The sequence below is a fragment of the Pseudophryne corroboree genome, chromosome 1 (assembly GCF_028390025.1).
Source record: "Pseudophryne corroboree isolate aPseCor3 chromosome 1, aPseCor3.hap2, whole genome shotgun sequence".
In the NCBI taxonomy this organism is placed as follows: Eukaryota; Metazoa; Chordata; class Amphibia; order Anura; family Myobatrachidae; genus Pseudophryne; species Pseudophryne corroboree.
The window spans coordinates 305,881,602-305,901,598 of NC_086444.1; the positions used below are offsets into that span (position 1 = coordinate 305,881,602).

The window sequence follows — 19,997 nt, forward strand, 5'->3', positions numbered from 1 at the left end:
GACCAGCTGGTAAGGCCAAGGCAACGTCAGTGCATCCACTGTCCTCGCCTGAGGGTCCCTGGTTCGTGAGCAATACCAGTGAAGCTTCTTGTTAAGATGAGAAGCCATCATGTCTATCTGCAGGGAGCACCAACGGTGGATGATCTGTTGGAACACCTGATGGTGGAGACCCCACTCCCCCGGGTGGAGATTATGACAAATCAGGAAGTTCGCTTCCCAGATGTCCACACTCAGAATGAAGATTGCCGATAGTGCTCCTGCATTTCTTTCCGACCCAGAGGAGTATTTTTGACACCTCTCGCATGCAGGCTCTGCTTTTTGCATCGACTGATGTATGCCACTGCTGTGGAGTTGTCCAACTGAACTTGAATCACGTGATCCGTGATCAGAGAGGTCTGAGTATTGTAAATCGCCCAAAGTTCCAGAATCTTGATCAGAAGGAGGGCTTCGTGGGCTGACCACTTGCCCTGGAACTATGCACCTTGGGTGACCACTCCCATCCTCGCAGACTCGCATCCGTCGTGAGGAGGGTCCAATCCTGAATCCCGAAACTGCGGCCTTCCAGTAGGTTGGAGGACTGTAGCCACCACAGGAGAGAAATCCCGGCCTGAGGTGACAGCCGAATCATCCGGTACATCTGTAGATGTGATCCGGACCACTTGCTACGGAGATCCAATTAAAATGTTCTGGCATGGAAACTCCCATATTAGATCGCCTCATATGAGGCAACCATCTTCCCCAACAATCTTATGCAAAGATGGATCGATACTAGAGTAGGTCGGAGCATCATGAGGATGAACTCCTGAAGTTGTCTCGCTTTGTCCTCCGGGAGAAACACTCTATTGGCCACTGTATCCAGCAACATCCCTAGGAACAGTAGCCGTTGGGTCGGCTCCAGGTGGGACTTCTGTAGATTGAGAATCCACCCATGGTGTGACAGAAGTTGGATAGTCTGGTCGATATGGAGCAAAAAAAGCTCCCTAGATCTTACTTTTATCAGATCGTCCAGGTAAGGGACAACATTGACTCCCTGTACCTAGAGTTGGAGCATCATCTCCGCCATCACCTTCGTGAACACCCTCCGAGCCATGGACAGGCCAAACGGTAGTGCCTGGAACTGGTAATGATCGTCCAGAAGGGCAAACCTCAGATACACCTGATGTAGCGGCCAAATTGGAATATGAAGGTAGGCGTCCTTGATATCCAAGGAAACCAAAAATTCCTGTTCTTCATGGGGGTGTAGTACTGGTGACCGGCGGTCTCCTGACCGCCGGTCACCTTACCGACGCCGGGATCCAAACAGCATACCGACGCCGGGATCCCGGCAGCATACCGACGCCGGGATCCCGGCAGCATACCGACGCCGGGATCCCGGCGGGGAGGGGCGAGTGCAGCAAGCCCCTTGCGGGCTCGGTGGCGACCTGCGGTCGCCACCGGTTCTATTCCCACTCTATGGGTGTCGTGGACACCCACGAGTGGAAATAGTCCCTGTTGGTCGGCATGCCGACCATCGGGATAGTGAGCCGTCGGGCTCACGGAGGAGGTCATGTGACTGTCGGTCAGCTGACCGGCGGTCACATGACTACCACCCCTTCATGGCCCACTATCACTGCCCTCAGGGATTCCATTTTGAACTTGAAAACCTTCAGGTAAGGATTCAAGGATTTTAGATTTAAAATGGGCCACAGCCACACCAAGCTGTCCGGCTTTGGTACCCTAAACAGGTTGGAGTAATAACCCCTGCCTCGTTGTTTTATTGGTACTGGAACAATGACGTGGGACTGGACCAGCTTTCAGATGGCCTGTTGTAACGTAACCTGCGTATCCTCCAAAGCCGGTAAGCTTGATTTAAAAAATCGTTGGGGAAAAGCACCGTCAAACTCCAGCTTGTAGCCCTGAGAAATGAAGTCCCTGACCCAGGTATCCTGGCAGGAACTTTCCCTATGCAGCTGAAGTGACGCAGCCGAGCTCCCACCTCGAGATCCCCTCGGGGTGGGTGGGCACAGTCATGCTAAGAACTTAGTGGAAGCAGAACTGGTGCTCTGTTCCTGAGAACCGGTGTTCGCAGATCTTCTTGTCTTACCTGTGGTGCCTCTAGCCCATTGGATGCATCTCTGGCCCTAGATCGAAATCTGTTAGACCAAAAGTACTGAACAGACTGCCCTGGGTAAGAACGCCTAGCCAGAGGGTCCCTGAGGGGAGAAACGTGGATTTACCCGCAGTAACTTTAGAAATTCACGTATCCAACTCAACCCCAAAGAGCCATTCCCCAGAAAAGGGGAGAGAATCCACACTGCGCTGGACTCTGCATCCGCTATCCATTGACGCAACCACAAGACACTGCGTGCTGACACTGCCATGGCAGAGGTCCTAGCATTAACATTGCTCATCTCCTTGAGTGAGTCACACAGGACGAGTGCAGTGTCCAGCAACCCGTTATGACCAGCCTTTGCGATACACCTGCTGCTGTGTAGATAGACTTTAGTGTAGTCTCTATTTTTCTGTCCCCAAGGTCCTTTATGGTAAAGGAGCATGGGGCAGGCAGCACCGCCTTTTTTGACAGTCGAGGGACTGATACGTCAACTCACGGAGGTTATTCCCAGAATTTCCTACCTTCAGGAGCAAATGGGAAAGTGTGCAAAAATCTTTTTGACACTTGGTAGTTTTTGTCTGGATTTTTCCAGGCTAACAGGTCATCTATCTCTGCAGTATCAGGGAAAGTGACATTAGGCTTGTTCTGTGCAAAGAAAAACTACTGCTGTGACGCAGCGCCCTATAGAGGGAGTTTTAACACGTCCCATATAGCCAGAATGAGGGGTTCAATACCCTGAGCAGAAGTGAAATCCCCACTAACGGGATCCAAGTCCTCCCCATCCTCCTGTACATCTTCATCTGAATCAGAGAGTAGAGCAGGTAAACCACGCTTTCGTGGTCCTGAGTGAGAGGGGAAGGGGGGGGGGAGGCTGTGTAACATATGCCCTGGTAGCTAAGTCTGCAACAGCCTGTTGTAGTAGCTGAGTCTTTTGTACATTAGCAGTGAGATGTGATGACATATCAGACATCGTATTTTTAAGGGCCCCTAGCCAGGAAGGCTCTTGACCCTCTCCCCCAGCCCCCTCTCTGAGCTGTGAAGATTGGCTGCATTGTTCACATGAAACAGAATCAGATGATAAGGGAGAGAATCTGGTGTGGCATACACTGCATAGTTTGTGTTTAACCATGTTCACAGTAAATCACAATGACATACACACAGACAGTAATACTTATCAAGCCTGCCCTTATTGTATGTGAGAGGGAGATATATAGAGAGAGGAGACAAGCACTCTCCAGCTACACAGCCCAGTGAGGCTGTCAGCTTATTATATCACAGTGAAAACCTATGATTTCTGTCCTGCAGAGGACAGATTGTGTACAATAGCGGCTCTCCACCTTTGCTACACCCTGTACCAGCTTTCCAGCGTGTCTTGAGTGTCAGGAGAAGCTGTGTGAGCCTGCTGTTGCAGTAATCAGAAGAAAGTGCCAAAATGCAGCTGCTCCCGCTTTGAGGTAGCGACGCTTCCCCCAATGGTGCAGGAGCTACAGAGTTTTTTTATACTGGCAATGTCTAATAAAGTGCTTAAAAACATCAAACAAGTGCTAGTTTAAGCCACCGCTAGCCAGTTTACACAGGGGGCTATAGCGGGTCCCCCCCAGGAGGGTCCCGTATGTCTCCCCTGCGTGTCAGCCACACCTTGTACCAGGGGACCCCCCCATCGGGCCCCCCGATTTGTACTCACCACTGTAGTCACCTTCAGGCTAGTGTTAGGGGTGTGCAGCATGCTGCAAATGCGACAGCTAAGGCGCAGTGCCCTGCTGAACAAACAAGCTCTCCAGGACGGTGGCCCTGCAGTAGGGAAGCGGCTCTGACACCTCGCAAGGCCAGTGACCCCCCCTTCCCCTAACTCCCACGGTGCAGGTATGCTGTTGCCCAAACAGCATACCGAAAAGAACAAGGATTTTAAATAAACTGAAGAAAACTCTCTGGAGCTGCAGAGATGTGCATCCTCTGCTGAGGGCACTTTTTCATAAACTGCCTATAGGAGGGGGCATAGAGGGGAGGAGCCAGCACACCCAGTGAGGAAATTTGTAGTGCATCGGCTCCTTTGGACCTTGCCTATACCCCGTCGTACTAAGTCTCCCCAAAATCCCCTATGGATGATAGAGAAATACATTTAATTGGCTAAGCAATTTTTTGTAAGAGCAACTACTCAGTAATGACAACACCAATTGTGATGGCTCAGGTGTCATTCAATAGGGGGTGTAATATAGGCGTGTAATAAGGTCACAGAATTTTGATAATTGGTCAGGATGTTGAGGAAAAACGCATCAAAGTTGTGATTTTTTTTTTCCCCTTGGGGTTGTAAATTGCAGCGAAGCCCTTTTTTCAGATCTAAATTCCGTTGACATAATGTATTCTTTCTAACACTTTCAGGATACAGTAAACTTTTAGGGATACAGTAAAATTTAGATGAACTCATTGTAGAACACGCTATATATATATATATATACACATACATACATACATTTTATTTTTTTTGCTCAATTTTGAGCAAGGCGGTTGACTAGTGGGCTTAACCAACTGACCTGTAATAAACTATTCTGGAAGAGGAAGAATAGCTGTAACATGTTCCCTTACAGTACATAGAAAGTAAAATAAAAGTAACCTAAGTAATGAAAAACTAGCAAAAATAAGAATTTACTTACCGATAATTCTATTTCTCGGAGTCCGTAGTGGATGCTGGGGTTCCTGAAAGGACCATGGGGAATAGCGGCTCCGCAGGAGACAGGGCACAAAAGTAAAGCTTTTACAGGTCAGGTGGTGTGTACTGGCTCCTCCCCCTATGACCCTCCTCCAGACTCCAGTTAGGTACTGTGCCCGGACGAGCGTACACAATAAGGGAGGATTTTGAATCCCGGGTAAGACTCATACCAGCCACACCAATCACACCGTACAACTTGTGATCTAAACCAAGTTAACAGTATGATAACAGAGGAGCCTCTGAAAGATGGCTTCCTAAACAATAACCCGAATTAGTTAACAATAACTATGTACAAGTATTGCAGATAATCCGCACTTGGGATGGGCGCCCAGCATCCACTACGGACTCCGAGAAATAGAATTATCGGTAAGTAAATTCTTATTTTCTCTATCGTCCTAAGTGGATGCTGGGGTTCCTGAAAGGACCATGGGGATTATACCAAAGCTCCCAAACGGGCGGGAGAGTGCGGATGACTCTGCAGCACCGAATGAGAGAACTCCAGGTCCTCCTTTGCCAGGGTATCAAATTTGTAAAAATTTACAAACGTGTTCTCCCCTGACCACGTAGCTGCTCGGCAGAGTAGTAATGCCGAGACCCCTCGGGCAGCCGCCCAAGATGAGCCCACCTTCCTTGCGGAATGGGCCTTAACAGATTTAGGCTGTGGCAGGCCTGCCACAGAATGTACAAGTTGAATTTTGTTACAAATCCAACGAGCAATCGACTGCTTAGAAGCAGGTGCACCCAACTTGTTGGGTGCATACAGTATAAACAGCGAGTCAGATTTTCTGACTCCAGCCGTCCTTTAAATGTATATTTTTAAGGCTCTGACAACGTCCAACAACTTGGAGTCCTTCAAGTCGTCTGTAGCCGCAGGCACTACAATAGGCTGGTTCAGGTGAAACGCTGATACCACCTTAGGGAGAAAATGCGGACGCGTCCGCAGCTCTGCCCTATGTCGAATGGAAAATTAAATAAGGCTTTTATAAAACAAAGCCGCCAGTTCAGATACTCTCCCGGCCGAAGCCAGGGCCAGTAACATAGTCACTTTCCATGTGAGATATTTCAAATCCACCTTCTTTAGTGGTTCAAACCAATTTGATTTGAGGAAATCTAAAACTACATTTAGATCCCACGGTGCCACCTTAGGCACCACAGGAGGCTGTATATGCAGTACTCCTTTGATAAAACTCTGGACCTCAGGGACTGAGGCCAATTCTTTTTGGAAGAATATTGATAGGGCCGAAATTTGAACCTTAATAGATCCCAATTTGAGACCCATAGACAATCCTGATTGCAGGAAATGTAGAAAAACGACCCAGTTGAAATTCCTCCATCGGAGCACTCCGCTGCTCGCACCACGCAACATATTTTTGCCAAATACGGCGATAATGCTTCGCGGTGACTTCCTTCCTTGCCTTTATCAAGGTAGGAATGACTTCTTCTGGAATGCCTTTTCCTTTTAGGATCTGGCATTCAAACGCCATGCCGTCAAACGCAGCCGCGGTAAGTCTTGAAAAAGACAAGTACCCTGCTGAAGCAGGTCCCTTCTCAGAAGTAGAGGCCACGGATCGTCCGTGACCATCTCTTGAAGTTCCGGGTACCAAGTCCTTCTTGGCCAATCCGGAGCCACTAGTCTTACTCCACTTTGCCGTATAATCCTCAATACCTTTGGTATGAGAGGCAGAGGAGGAAACACATATACCGACTGGTACACCCAAGGTGTTACCAGCGCGTCCACAACTATTGCCTGCGGATCTCTTGACCTGGCGCAATACCTGTCCAGTGTTTTGTTGAGGCGAGACGCCATCATGTCCACCATTGGTTTTACCCAACGGTTTAATAGCATGTGGAAAACTTCTGGATGAAGTCTCCACTCTCCCGGGTGAAGGTCGTGTCTGCTGAGGAAGTCTGCTTCCCAGTTGTCCACGCCCGGGATGAATACTGCTGACAGTGCTATCACGTGATTCTCCGCCCAGCGAAGGATCCTGGCAGCTTCTGCCATTGCCCTCCTGCTTCTTGTGCCGCCCTGTCTGTTTACATGGGCGACTGCCGTGATGTTGTCCGACTGGATCAACACCGGTCTTCCTTGAAGCAGAGGTTCCGCCTGGCTTAGAGCATTGTAGATTGCTCTTAGTTCCAGAATGCTTATGTGAAGAGACTTTTTCAGGCTCGACCACACTCCCTGGAAATTTCTTCCCTGTGTGACTGCTCCCCAGCCTCTCTGGCTGGCACCCGTGGTCACCAGGATCCAATCCTGCATGCCGAATCTGCGGCCCTCCAATAGATGAGCCTCCTGCAACCACCACAGAAGGGATACCCTTGTCCTCGGCGACAGGGTTATCCGCAGGTGCATCTGAAGATGCGACCCTGACCATTTGTCCAACAGATCCCTTTGCATGGAATCTGCCGAAAGGGATTGCTTCGTAAGAAGCTACCATTTTTTTTTTTTCAGGACTCTTGTGCATTGATGTACAGACACCTTTCCTGGTTTTAGGAGGTTCCTGACCAGGTCAGATAACTCCTTGGCTTTTTCTTCGGGAAGAAAAACCTTTTCTGAACTGTGTCCAGAATCATCCCCAGGAACAGCAGACGAGTTGTCGGCATTAATTGGGATTTTGGAATATTCAGAATCCATCCGTGCTGCTTTAGCACCTCTTGAGATAGTGCTAAACCCATCTCTAGCTGTTCTCTGGACCTTGCCCTTATTAGGAAATCGTCCAAGTATGGGATAATTAATACGCCTTTTCTTCGAAGAAGAAATATTATCTCGGCCATTACCTTTGTAAAGACCCGAGGTGCCGTGGACAAACCAAACGGCAGCGTCTGAAACTGATAGTGACAGTTTTGTACAACGAACCTGAGGTACCCCTGGTGTGAGGGGTAATTGGAACGTGGAGATACGCATCCTTGATGTCCAAGGATACCATAAAGTCCCCTTCTTCCAGGTTCGCTATCACTGCTCTGAGTGACTCCATCTTGAACTTGAACTTCTTTATGTACAGGTTCAAGGACTTCAGATTTAGAATAGGCCTTACCGAGCCATCCGGCTTCGGTACCACAAAAAGAGTGGAATAATACCCCTTCCCTTGTTGTAGAAGAGGTACCTTGACTATCACCTGCTGAGAATACAGCTTGTGAATGGCTTCCAAAACCGTCTCCCTTTCTGAGGGGGACGTTGGTAAAGCAGACTTCAGGAAACGGCGAGGTGGCTCTGTCTCTAATTTCAAACTGTACCCCTGAGATATTATCTGCAGGATCCAGGGATTTACCTGCGAGTGAGCCCACTGCGCGCTGTAATTCTTGAGACGACCGCCTACCGCCCCCGAGTCCGCTTGCGAAGCCCCAGCGTCATGCTGAGGCTTTTGTAGAAGCCGGGGAGTGCTTCTGTTCCTGGGAAGGAGCTGCCTGTTGCTGTCTCTTCCCTCGTCCTCTGCCTCGTGGCAGATATGAATAGCCCTTTGCTCTCTTATTTTTAAAGGAACGAAAAGGCTGCGGTTGAAAGGTCGGTGCCTTTTTCTGTTGGGGAGTGACTTGAGGTAGAAAAGGTGGATTTCCCGGCCGTAGCCGTGGCCACCAAATCCGATAGACCGACCCCAAATAACTCCTCTACGCATCGCCTGTCCACTGTCGTGTCCATAAAGCTCTTCTGGCCGAAATGGACATAGCACTTACCCGTGATGCCAGTGTGCAGATATCTCTCTGTGCATCACGCATATAAAGAAATGCATCCTTTATTTGTTCTAACGACAGTAAAATATTGTCCCTGTCCAGGGTATCAATATTTTCGATCAGGGACTCTGACCAAACTACCCCAGCACTGCACATCCAGGCAGTCGCAATAGCTGGTCGTAGTATAACACCTGCATGTGTGTATATACCTTTTTGGATATTTTCCATCCTCCTATCTGATGGATCTTTAAGTGCGGCCGTCTCAGGAGAGGGTAACGCCACTTGTTTTGATAAGCGTGTTAGCGCTTTGTCCACCCTAGGAGGTGTTTCCCAGCGCTCCCTAACCTCTGGCGGGAAAGGGTATAAAGCCAATAACTTCTTTGAAATTAGCAGTTTTTTATCGGGGCACCCCACGCTTCATCACACACGTCATTTAATTCTTCTGATTCGGTAAAAACTACTGGTAGTTTTTTCACACCCCACATAATACCCTGTTTAGTGGTACCTGTAGTATCAGCTAAATGTAACATCTCCTTTATTGCCAAAATCATATAACGTGTGGCCCTTTTGGAAAATACGGTTGATTCGTCACCTTCACTACCGGAATCAGTGCCTGTGTCTGGGTCTGTGTCGACCGACTGAGGCAAGGGGCGTTTTACAGCCCCTGACGGTGTTTGAGGCGCCTGGACAGGCACTAAGTGAGTGTCCGGCCGCCTCATGTCGGCAAACAACAGCTTAAGCGAGTTGACGCTATCCCGTAATTCCACAAATAAAGGCATCCATTCTGGTGTCGACCCCCTAGAAGGTGACATCCTCATATTTGGCAATTGCTCCGCCTCCACACCAATAACGTCCTCATACATGTCGACACACACGTACCGACACACAGCAGACACACAGGGAATGCTCTATACGAAGACAGGACCCACTAGCCCTTTGGGGAGACAGAGGGAGAGTCTGCCAGCACACACCAAAAAGCGCTATATATGACAGGGATAGCCTTATGATTAAGTGCTCCCTTATAGCTGCTTTTATATTAATATATTGCCATTTATTTTGCCCCCCTCTCTGTTATACCCTGTTTCTGTAGTGCAGTGCAGGGGAGAGACCTGGGAGCCTTCCTGACCAGCGGAGCTGTGACAGAAAATGGCGCCGTGTGCTGAGGAGATAGGCCCCGCCCCTTTTCCGGCTGGCTCGTCTCCCGCTATTTAGTACATTTAGGCAGGGGTAAATATCTCCATATAGCCTCTGGGGCTATATGTGAGGTATTTTTAGCCTTTTTAAAGGTTTACATTTGCCTCCCAGGGCGCCCCCCCCCAGCGCCCTGCACCCTCAGTGACTGCCGTGTGAAGTGTGCTGAGAGGAAAATGGCGCACAGCTGCAGTGCTGTGCGCTACCTTAAGAAGACTGCAGGAGTCTTCAGCCGCCGATTCTGGACCTCTTCTTGCTTCAGCATCTGTGAGGGGGCCGGCGGCGTGGCTCCGGTGACCATCCAGGCTGTACCTGTGATCGTCCCTCTGGAGCTTCATGTCCAGTAGCCAAGAAGCCAATCCATCCTGCACGCAGGTGAGTTCACTTCTTCTCCCCTCTGTCCCTCGTTGCAGTGATCCTGTTGCCAGCAGGAATCACTGTAAAATAAAAAACCTAAGCTAAACTCTCTAAGCAGCTCTTTATGAGAGCCACCTAGAATTGCACCCTTCTCGTCCGGGCACAAAAATCTAACTGGAGTTTGGAGGAGGGTCATAGGGGGAGGAGCCAGTACACACCACCTGACCTGTAAAAGCTTTACTTTTGTGCCCTGTCTCCTGCGGAGCCGCTATTCCCCATGGTCCTTTCAGGAACCCCAGCATCCACTTAGGACGATAGAGAAATAGGCAGTGAAACTGGCAACGACCCCTACTCTGCTACAACCACTTCTAACAAAGCAAACGCTTTTGAAAGGGGAATCTATACTCTAAAGTTCCATGGACACTAGACAACGTCGCTATAGTGTTTCCCCTCCTGGGCCGGGAGGTCGCCCGTACACACTGAGCGATATGACCGCTCATATTGCCCAGTGACGTCATGCGGCTGCCAGCAGTGCATGCAACTCCTGGTCGGCAGTCCAGATAGAGTGTGTATGCTGACCGCGACGATCGTTGCCGACCCGCGGGGCCGCGCATCGACAGTCGCTGGCGGCATACACACATGCCGAGAAAATGAGCAAAGTCGCTCATTTTCTTGTTAAGTGTGTATGGGCCTTAAGGGGACAAACAAATGCAAGTGCTACATATTGTCCTTGTCCAAGGGGTGAAGGAAAATACACCATGGCAAAAATAAGATTTTAGTACCTACCGGTAAATCCTTTTCTCCTAGTCCGTAGAGGATGCTGGGGACTCCAAAAGGACCATGGGGTATAGACGGATCCGCAGGAGCTCGGGCACACTATAAAGACTTAAACTGGGTGTGAACTGGCTCCTCCCTCTATGGCCCTCCTCCAGACCTCAGTTAGAAAACTGTGCCCAGGAGGGACGGACATTTCGAGGAAAGAATTTATAATTTAAACACAGTGAGTGTTATACCAGCTCACACCACAAACATACCGCAAAACATGGCCTTCAACAGAATACCAGCCCACGGAATGAAAACCATACAGCCATATGCTGAGAGAATATGTAACACAACCTGTGCGTCAGCCTACCAACAATAAAAAACCACATGCCATGGCATGAACAACGTCAGCGACAGCCTGACAGAGAAGAAACACCACAAAGTGCAATCAAAATCAATAACTGCAGACACAGTACGCACTGGGACGGGCGCCCAGCATCCTCTACGGACTAGGAGAAAAGGATTTACCGGTAGGTACTAAAATCCTATTTTCTCTTACGTCCTAGAGGATGCTGGGGACTCCAAAAGGACCATGGGGTCTATACCAAAGCTCCAGAACGGGCGGGAGAGTGCGGACGACTCTGCAGCACCGATTGAGCAAACATGAGGTCCCCATCATCCAGGTATTAACCTTGTAGAGCTTAGCAAAGGTGTTTGAAACCCGACCAAGTAACCGCTCAGCAAAGTTAACCCGCCGAGACAACTTGGGTATCTGCCCAACAATAACCCATCTTCCTAGTAGAATGGGTCTCCACCACGGAATCGTATCACAGATCCAGCGTGTAACAGACCGCAGAGACGCAGGCGCCAAAGCACGCTGGGAGCATACCGGACAAACAGAGACTCTGTTTCCCCAAAACTGAGCCCAAATTGGCAACATAGACTGCACAGCCCTGACTACATCTAGAGAGATTAAATCAGCCAATGCTGAAGCTACCACAGGCATCGAAAAAGGCAGGTCTTTGATAACCCCCGAAAACCCTTTTCGGTAGAACTACTATCCGAGTTCTCAATTCTATCCACTTGGAAAATCAAACAGGGGCTCTTGTGAGACAAAGCCGCTACTTCCGACAACCGCCTTGCGGACGCCTAAAAATCAAAAACATGACCACTCTCCAAGAGAGAAAGTTTAACACAACCTTTAATAAAGGTTCCAATCAGTGAGACACAAGAACACAACACCACGTCAAGAGCCCACTGTACCAGTGGGGCACAAATGGAGGTTGGATGCGCAGTACTCCTTTCACGAAAGTCTGAACTTCCGGAAAAGGTGGGCAATTCTTTTTTTTTTTTTTTAACAGAAAATTTACAAGGTCAAAACTGCCCTGAAACGTAGCCTAACTGTAGGCCTGCATCCACACCTGCTCGCAAAGAACGGAGAACGACGACTCAGCTGAAAATCTGCCGTAGGAAGCTTCTTAGAATTACCCCAAGACACATATTCACGCCAAAAACGGTGTTAAGGCTTCGCCGTAACTTCTTTTTTATCCCGAAGAAGTGTGGAAATGACCCCACTGGGAATACCCGATCGGACTAGGATATGGCGTTCAACCGCTACGCCGTCAAACGCAGCCGCGATAAGTCCTGATACACGCTCGGATCTTCCTGTAACAGTTCCTCCCGTAGCGGAAGAGTCCAGGGGTCTTCTATGAATAAATCTTGAAGAACTGGATACCAAGTCCTCCTTGGCTAGACCGGAACAATGAGTATCGCCGGAACCTCTGTTCCTCTACTTTTATCACCTTCAGCGGAGTGAAAGCGAAGGGGACACATAGACCGACTGAAAACCCCTAAGGTGTCACGAGGGCGTCCACTGCTATAGCTTGAGTATCCCTTGACCTGGAACCATATTCCTGAAGTCTCTCATCGAGGCGAGACGCCCACATGCCCAATTGAGGCACTCCACAAAGACTAGTCACTTCTGCAAACTGTCTCTATGACGACAGTATTTCTCCCGAGGGGAGAGCGCGTCTGCAGAGGAAATCTATTTCTCCGTCGTTTACGTCCAGAACGAAGACTACTAATATAACGGTTACCAGTCTTATCACCCAGCGGAAAACTATTTCAGCTTCTGCCATTGCCGCTTTGCTCCTTGTTCCGCCCTAGCGGCTTACTTACGCCACTGCTGCCAAGCCGTCCGACAGAAATAACACGGGCAGATCACGAAGAATATGTTAGTTGAAAATAGCTCTTACTTCAAGAAAGCTTATTGTAAACAAGCTGCGCAAGTTGACCTTTTCCTCTGGAAATAATTCCCATGCAAAGACCGCTCCCCAGTCTCGGAGATCTGCACCCATGTACACCAGGATCTAATCGTGAATCCCGAACCTTCATCCCTCTAGGAGGGGGAGAACTGAGCAGACAGCACAGAATCAAAATCCCGGCCATTAGAACTATATTCCGGTGCATGTGCCGGCGAGACCCGGACCACATTCCCAACAGGTCCCGTGAAAACCACTCTGGCATTTGACCTGCTCACCGAAAGGCCTCTCAGGCCGCGCCCAACTTCTTCATCAATGGAAGATACAGATGGATTGTTACTGCAAATCTGATCCGACTCAGGATCCTCAGAGCTCTTTCCACAGGAAAGCACAGAACCTTAACCGTTCAGTATCTACTCTGATACCACCTCCGATATCTGTGTCGTTGGGAACAACAGCCCTTCCCTGTGTTGAAGAACAGTCAGAGATAAACAACGATTTGCGCCACTTGTTACTAGACCTCGCCTCAATCAGGCGAGCATCTCATTACAGAATAACAATGGATCTTACTATTTAAAGAAAACCATCATACTACCATCACTCCAGTGAAATGGCAAAGCCTATCCTGGCTATCCCTCCAGGTAATCTGAATGCGTAAAATAACGCACGTAAATTTTATTTTATTTTTTAACCGGGACAGGAGGACAAGACCTTGAATGCGACGCACCTCTGATATGGCGTCGCAAATTACCTCCCCTTCCAGAAAGGAAACGGTAAATCTATTAGGAAACAGTGAGGGGAAACATCTGTAACTCCAGATATTCCCCCTCTGGATTCCACAATTAACTCACGGGTCCTGGTCTCTTCCCGGACCAACTGAAAGGTAGTAGACAAGTCCCCACCAGAGTGGGGTCCAGGCAGGTAGACTCAGCACCATGTGGTGGATGTGTGAGAAACAGAAAACGACCTCCGCTTCTGCGAACCTAACAAGGCTGCAGAACACTTACCTTTTCACACAACATCTGCACAGAAAGGAAAAAAGAACGGCATCAAACTAGTTAAATCGACTGCATCCCACAAAAGAATGCGTCACCAACCGTTGTGAGGGAATCTAACTCACCAAGTTAGATTTATCAGCAGCATTCGCTGAGATTGACTGAACTAAGGCATCCCCAAACAGCGGTACACCGACCCAGGGAAAAAGCTCCAGTATCTCTCGGAGTCAGCCACAGTATTTCCCCGGCCGCCTCCTGTATACGCACTGTAGTCTGCCGCGATATATAGAGAAAACCCAACATAAGGAAAATACCCTATCTCTGCAGGATAATTTCATTGGATGTCCTTCCGAATATAAACACTCCCTCATGTGCATGTAATGCAAATAAATCCAAAGAATAGAAATAAATTATCACTTAGCTTCCTGTAGCCGATCCTTTGTGACAGGACGCCGTGTCGACCAGGAGTTGACTTTCACAGTATCTTCGCCGCCGCAGGAAAAGAATAAACATTCGGACTCCTTGAGAGGACGGGAGACCCACTCGTCACGGCCAACCTAGAGCTTTATCAACAAAGCGACCAGCACATGAGAAAGAATACTATTACTTTAGCATTCATTATAATCATAAGATGAATATACATATCGTAATACACATAAACACACATATCCTACCTATATATACATATAATATACATATAAGCGGATTGCCCGGAACCTTTGGGACCCAAGTGACATTAATGTGTTCCGAATGTGTATGACCATGTACTGAATCCGAAAGTTGTGGCTCTACCAGGAAACATTATAGTCGACAGAAAACCTAGTAATCGTCGACAGCAGGGAGTAGTAACCAGGCAAAATAACATACTTGCGACCCCGAGGGGTCCGAGGGAATCATACATAAATAATTTTAATAACATTCCCCCACAAATATAATGATGTCTGTGCCCGAGGCCCAGACTCCCTGAACCGAACCATATAAATACATATAAATATATATACAGGTATGAGTTAGTTACAGCATGTCAATTTACACCCGGTAATAACAGTTGGTGCAGACAGGGTCACCCACCTACTACTGGGTCTCCCATACCGTGTTTACTATGAACAAGTATAACACAACCGATCTGTTGACTCTGTATCAAGTACCAAACAGGCGTCGGCTATGCCGACAAAGAACCCCAGAGGTGTTAGTGACAGAACATTCACACATGTCGACACAAGTGTATATCTGACAGGGAGGACACAGAGAGTATACACAACCATGAGTACATGCCCATTTCCAATTAAATAGTGTTATACATTCCTACATAACACTAACAAAATGTGCCCTCCCTTGTTTGTGCTATACACATGTTTTGGCGGGGACATTGAATAAAAATGGCGCTGTCTCTTGCTGTGAGGGCTAAGCCCCGCCCCTTATCGGCGCGCGGTAGCCCACTATATTAATAAAGTTTATTGCAGGCAGGGGACCATATACAGTGGCTACCCACTGTATATGTTCTCTGGGAGTGTAAAAACAATGTAAAACATTCTGCCCAGGGCGCCCCCCCCCCCCCCCCTGCGCCCTGCACCCGATACCAGCTGTTGGTGTGTGGGAGCATCGGCGCGCAGCGGGAGCGCTGCGACAAGCTGGCGGGGGTAGCGGACACGGTGCCCGGGCACCGAATACCACGTCAAGCCAGCCTATTTTGTTGAAAAGAGCCTCAGTAACATTGCTGCCCAGGGCGCTCCCCCCCCAGCACCCTGCGAGTGCGTTTGTGTGTGGTAGCATGGAGCGCAGCGCTACCGCTGCCTGTTACCTCCGTTACTGAAGTCTTCTGCCGTCACTGAAGTCTTCTGTTCTTCTCATACTCACCCGGCTTCTGTCTTCTGTGAGGGGGGTGACGGCGCGGCTCCGGGAACAAGCAGCTAGGCGCACCAAGTGATCGAACCCTCTGGAGCTAATGGTGTCCAGTAGCCTGAGAAGCAGAGCCCTTAAACTAAGAAGAAGTAGGGTCCTGCTTCTCTCCCCCTCAGTCCCATGATGCAGGGAGCCTGTAGCCAGCAGGTCTCCCTGAGGGGCATAGAGGGAGGAGCCAGTTCACACCCAGTTTAAGTCTTTATAGTGTGCCCGAGCTCCTGCGGATCCATCTATACCCCATGGTCCTTTTGAAGTCCCCAGCATCCTCTAGGACGCAAGAGAAATACAAATATTATTCATAATTCTACAACAAAAAAGTCTGCTGGACTCAAAACAGCAACTATGTTATCTAATATCATGAAAATACTGCCTAGCTCCAAGAAACTCTGCATTATAGCTACCCACCTTTTAGAGCACACAATTGAAACTTTAGAATATCCACAAGTGTTCTTGCTATCATTTTCTGATCATCTTTACACTAAAACAAAAAGATATGTTAAAATGTTATGTCTATATCTATTGTGTGTGTGTATAGCAGACAAATGTAGGCAATTAGGATTATACAAAACTACTTTAACTCAGAATAAGATTTAGTAAAGCATTCTTATACAGATTACTTGTTCCGTGCATGGACTCTCCTCCAATGCTATTCTTGCCCACAATGACAGGCGCTCCACTGCTATTGCTGTTTCAGCGGGAGAAACAGATTTCAGAAGATGTAGGCAGTCATCCCCCTGAAAACAGAATATTTAGTGATCAGCATTTTAAAACATATCTGTTAAGAGAAAGAAAAAAAAAACCCTACAAAAATATAGAAACCCTACTATATATATATATATATATATATATATATATATATATATATACACACATACATACACATATAGCCTTGCAGACTAGCCGGGTTCTATTAAATCATTTCCCACTTAGGAGTGTGGCTCTAAGAGCATTATAATCCATAGAATGTTCTTTTGTGTGCAGACCTCAATATCCTCAAGATTATCTTTACGAAAGTCTAATTGTGATTGGATTTCTGATTTATCATCTGTAACCGTACGAAATGCATAGCCAGGTGATCAGTGTGGGCACCTCCTGATGCTCTTCTTTAAATTCTTTAATCACCACTGTCATTTAGTTCAATATTATTTCTTTAATTACCACTACATTTTTCGCGGATAGTAGAACTCCAGAAGAAAGCATGGACTTGGGTGCAGATGTGCCATGACGTGATGTGCTTTATTTTATTTTTTTGCAGCTGCATAAACACAGTTAAGCACCAATCTAAAAATAACAAACTATCTGCTGCAATCTAGAAAAGAAAAGACTAGTAAGGAGAGCAAAAGCAGAAACAGAAAACAGCGGCCTTCTATACCCTTCAGGTGTGTCTTCCTTTCCTATACTATCTTTGAAGAAGGATAATTGACCAACCATTGCTGTCATGTAGGAGGAAAAAAATAAGATTTTAAACCTACCGGTAAATCTTTTTCTCATAGTCCGTAGAGGATGCTGGGGACTTCGTAAGGACCATGGGGATAGACGGGCTCCGCAGGAGACATGGGCACTTTAGGAAAGACTTTAGGTATGGGTGTGCACTGGCTCCTCCCTCTATGCCCCTCCTCCAGACCGCAGTTAGAGAAACTGTGCCCAGAGGAGACGGACAGTACGAGGAAAGGATTTTCGTTAATCCAAGGGCAAGATTCATACCAGCCACACCAATCACACCGTATAACTTGTGTATTTATTAAACAGTTAATGGTATGAAAAACAACGTAGCATCAGTCCAAAACCGATGAAACTATAACATAACCCTTATGTAAGCAAAACTATATACAAGTCTCGCAGAAGTAGTCCGCACTAGGGACGGGCGCCCAGCATCCTCTACGGACTACGAGAAAAAGATTTACCGGTAGGTTTAAAATCTTATTTTCTCTTACGTCCTAGAAGATGCTGGGGACTCTGTAAGGACCATGGGGATTATACCAAAGCTCCCAAACGGGCGGGAGAGTGCGGATGACTCTGCAGCACCGATTGAGCAAACAGGAGGTGCTCCTCAGCCAAGGTATCAAACTTATAGAACTTTGCAAAGGTGTTTGAACCCGACCAAGTAGCAGCTCGGCTTAGTTGTAGTGCCGAGACCCCTCGGGCAGCCGCCCAAGACGAGCCCACCTTCCTAGTGGAATGGGCCTTGACCGATTTTGGTAACGGCAATCAAGCCGTAAAATGCGCCTGCTGAATCGTGTTACAGATCCAGCGAGCAATAGTCTGCTTTGAAGCAGGGGCTCCAACCTTGTTGGCTGCATATAGGACAAACAGTGCTTCTGTTTTTTTGACTCTAGCCGTTCTGGCCACGTAAATTTTCAAAGCCCTGACTACATTCAGGGACTCGGAATCCTCCAAGTCTCTCGTAGCCACAGGCACCACAATAGGTTGGTTCATATGAAAAGATGACACCACCTTAGGCAAGAATTGAGGATGGGTCCGCAATTCCGCTCTATCCATATGGAAAACCAGATAGGGGCTTTTATGAGACAAAGCCGCCAATTCCGAAACTCGCCTAGCCGAAGCCAAGGCTAATAACATGACCACTTTCCAAGTGAGATATTTTAACTCCACCGTTTGAAGTGGTTCAAACCAGTGCGACTTAAGGAAACTCAACAAGGTCCCAAGGCGCCACCAGAGGTATAAAAGGAGGCTGAATATGCAGCACTCCTTTCACAAAAGTCTGTACTTCTGGGAGAGAAGCCAATTCTTTTTGAAAGAAAATGGATAAGGCCGAAATCTGAACTTTAATGGAGCCTGATTTTAGGCCCAAATCCACTCCAGTCTGTAGGAAGTGAAGGAAATGGCCCAGATGGAATTCTTCCGTAGGAGCATTCCTGGCCTCACACCAAGAAACTTATTTTCACCATATACAGTGATAATGTTTTGCTGTCACGTCCTTCCTAGCCTTTATCAGCGTAGGAATGACCTCATCCGGAATGCCTTTTTCCGCTAGGATCCTGCGTTCAACCGCCATGCCGTCAAACGCAGCCACGGTAAGTCTTGGAACAGACAGGGCCCCTGTTGCAACAGGTCCTGTCGTAGAGGAAGAGGCCACGGATCTTCTGTGAGCATTTCCAGCAGATCCGGATACCAGGTCCTTTGTGGCCAATCTGGAACAATGAGAATTGTTCTCACTCCTCTTTTTCTTATTATTCTCAACACCTTGTGTATGAGAGGAAGAGGAGGAAACACATAGACCGACTGGAACACCCACGGTGTTACTAGGGCGTCCACAGCTACCGCCTGAGGGTCTTTTGATCTGGCGCAATACCTCTGTAGCTTTTTGTTGAGGCAAGACGCCATCATGTCTATCTGGGGCAGTCCCCACTGACTTGCAATCTGTGCGAAGACTTCCTGATGAAGTCCCCACTCTCCTGGATGCAGGTCGTGTCTGCTGAGGAAGTCTGCTTCCCAGTTGTCCACTCCCGGAATGAACACTGCTGACAGTGCGCTTACATGATTTTCCGCCCAGCGAAGAATCCTGGTGGCTTCCGCCATTGCCACTCTGCTCCTTGTGCCGCCTTGGTGGTTTACATGAGCCACTGCGGTGATGTTGTCTGACTGGATAAGAACTGGTTAGTCGCGAAGTAAGGTCTCCGCTTGACGTAGGGCGTTGTATATGGCCCTCAGTTCCAGGATGTTGATGTGAAGACAAGTCTCTTGACTCGTCCAAAGTCCTTGGAAGTTTCTTCCCTGTGTGACTGCTCCCCACCCTCTGAGGCTCGCGTCCGTGGTCACCAGGATCCAGTCCTGAATGCCGAACCTGCGGCCTTCTAAAAGGTGAGCACTATGCAGCCACCACAGGAGAGACACCCTGGCTCTGGGGGACAGGATGATCCGCTGATGAATTTGTAGATGTCACCCAGACAACTTGTCCAATAGGTCCCACTGGAAAGTCCTTGCATGGAATCTGCCGAAGGGAATGGCTTCGTATGTTGCCACCATCTTTCCCAGGACTTGAGTGCAATGATGCACTGACACTTGTTTTGGTTTCAATAGGTTCTTGACTAGAGTCATGA

The 19,997-nt window shown here is 48.2% G+C and overlaps 1 protein-coding gene across 3 annotated transcripts in view; it reads right to left on the bottom strand.

Annotated features, from left to right (window-relative positions):
- KNTC1 (kinetochore associated 1) overlaps positions 1–19,997 on the bottom strand; it is a 736,750-nt gene that overhangs the window by 309,697 nt on the left and 407,056 nt on the right. For all 3 annotated transcript variants that reach the window (XM_063964446.1, XM_063964444.1, XM_063964445.1), the window contains exons 31-32: positions 16,554–16,670; positions 16,342–16,414 (exon numbers count right to left, since the gene is read on the bottom strand). In XM_063964446.1, the coding sequence (XP_063820516.1) occupies positions 16,342–16,414; positions 16,554–16,670 (190 nt within the window). The remainder of the gene's footprint in view (positions 1–16,341; positions 16,415–16,553; positions 16,671–19,997) is intronic.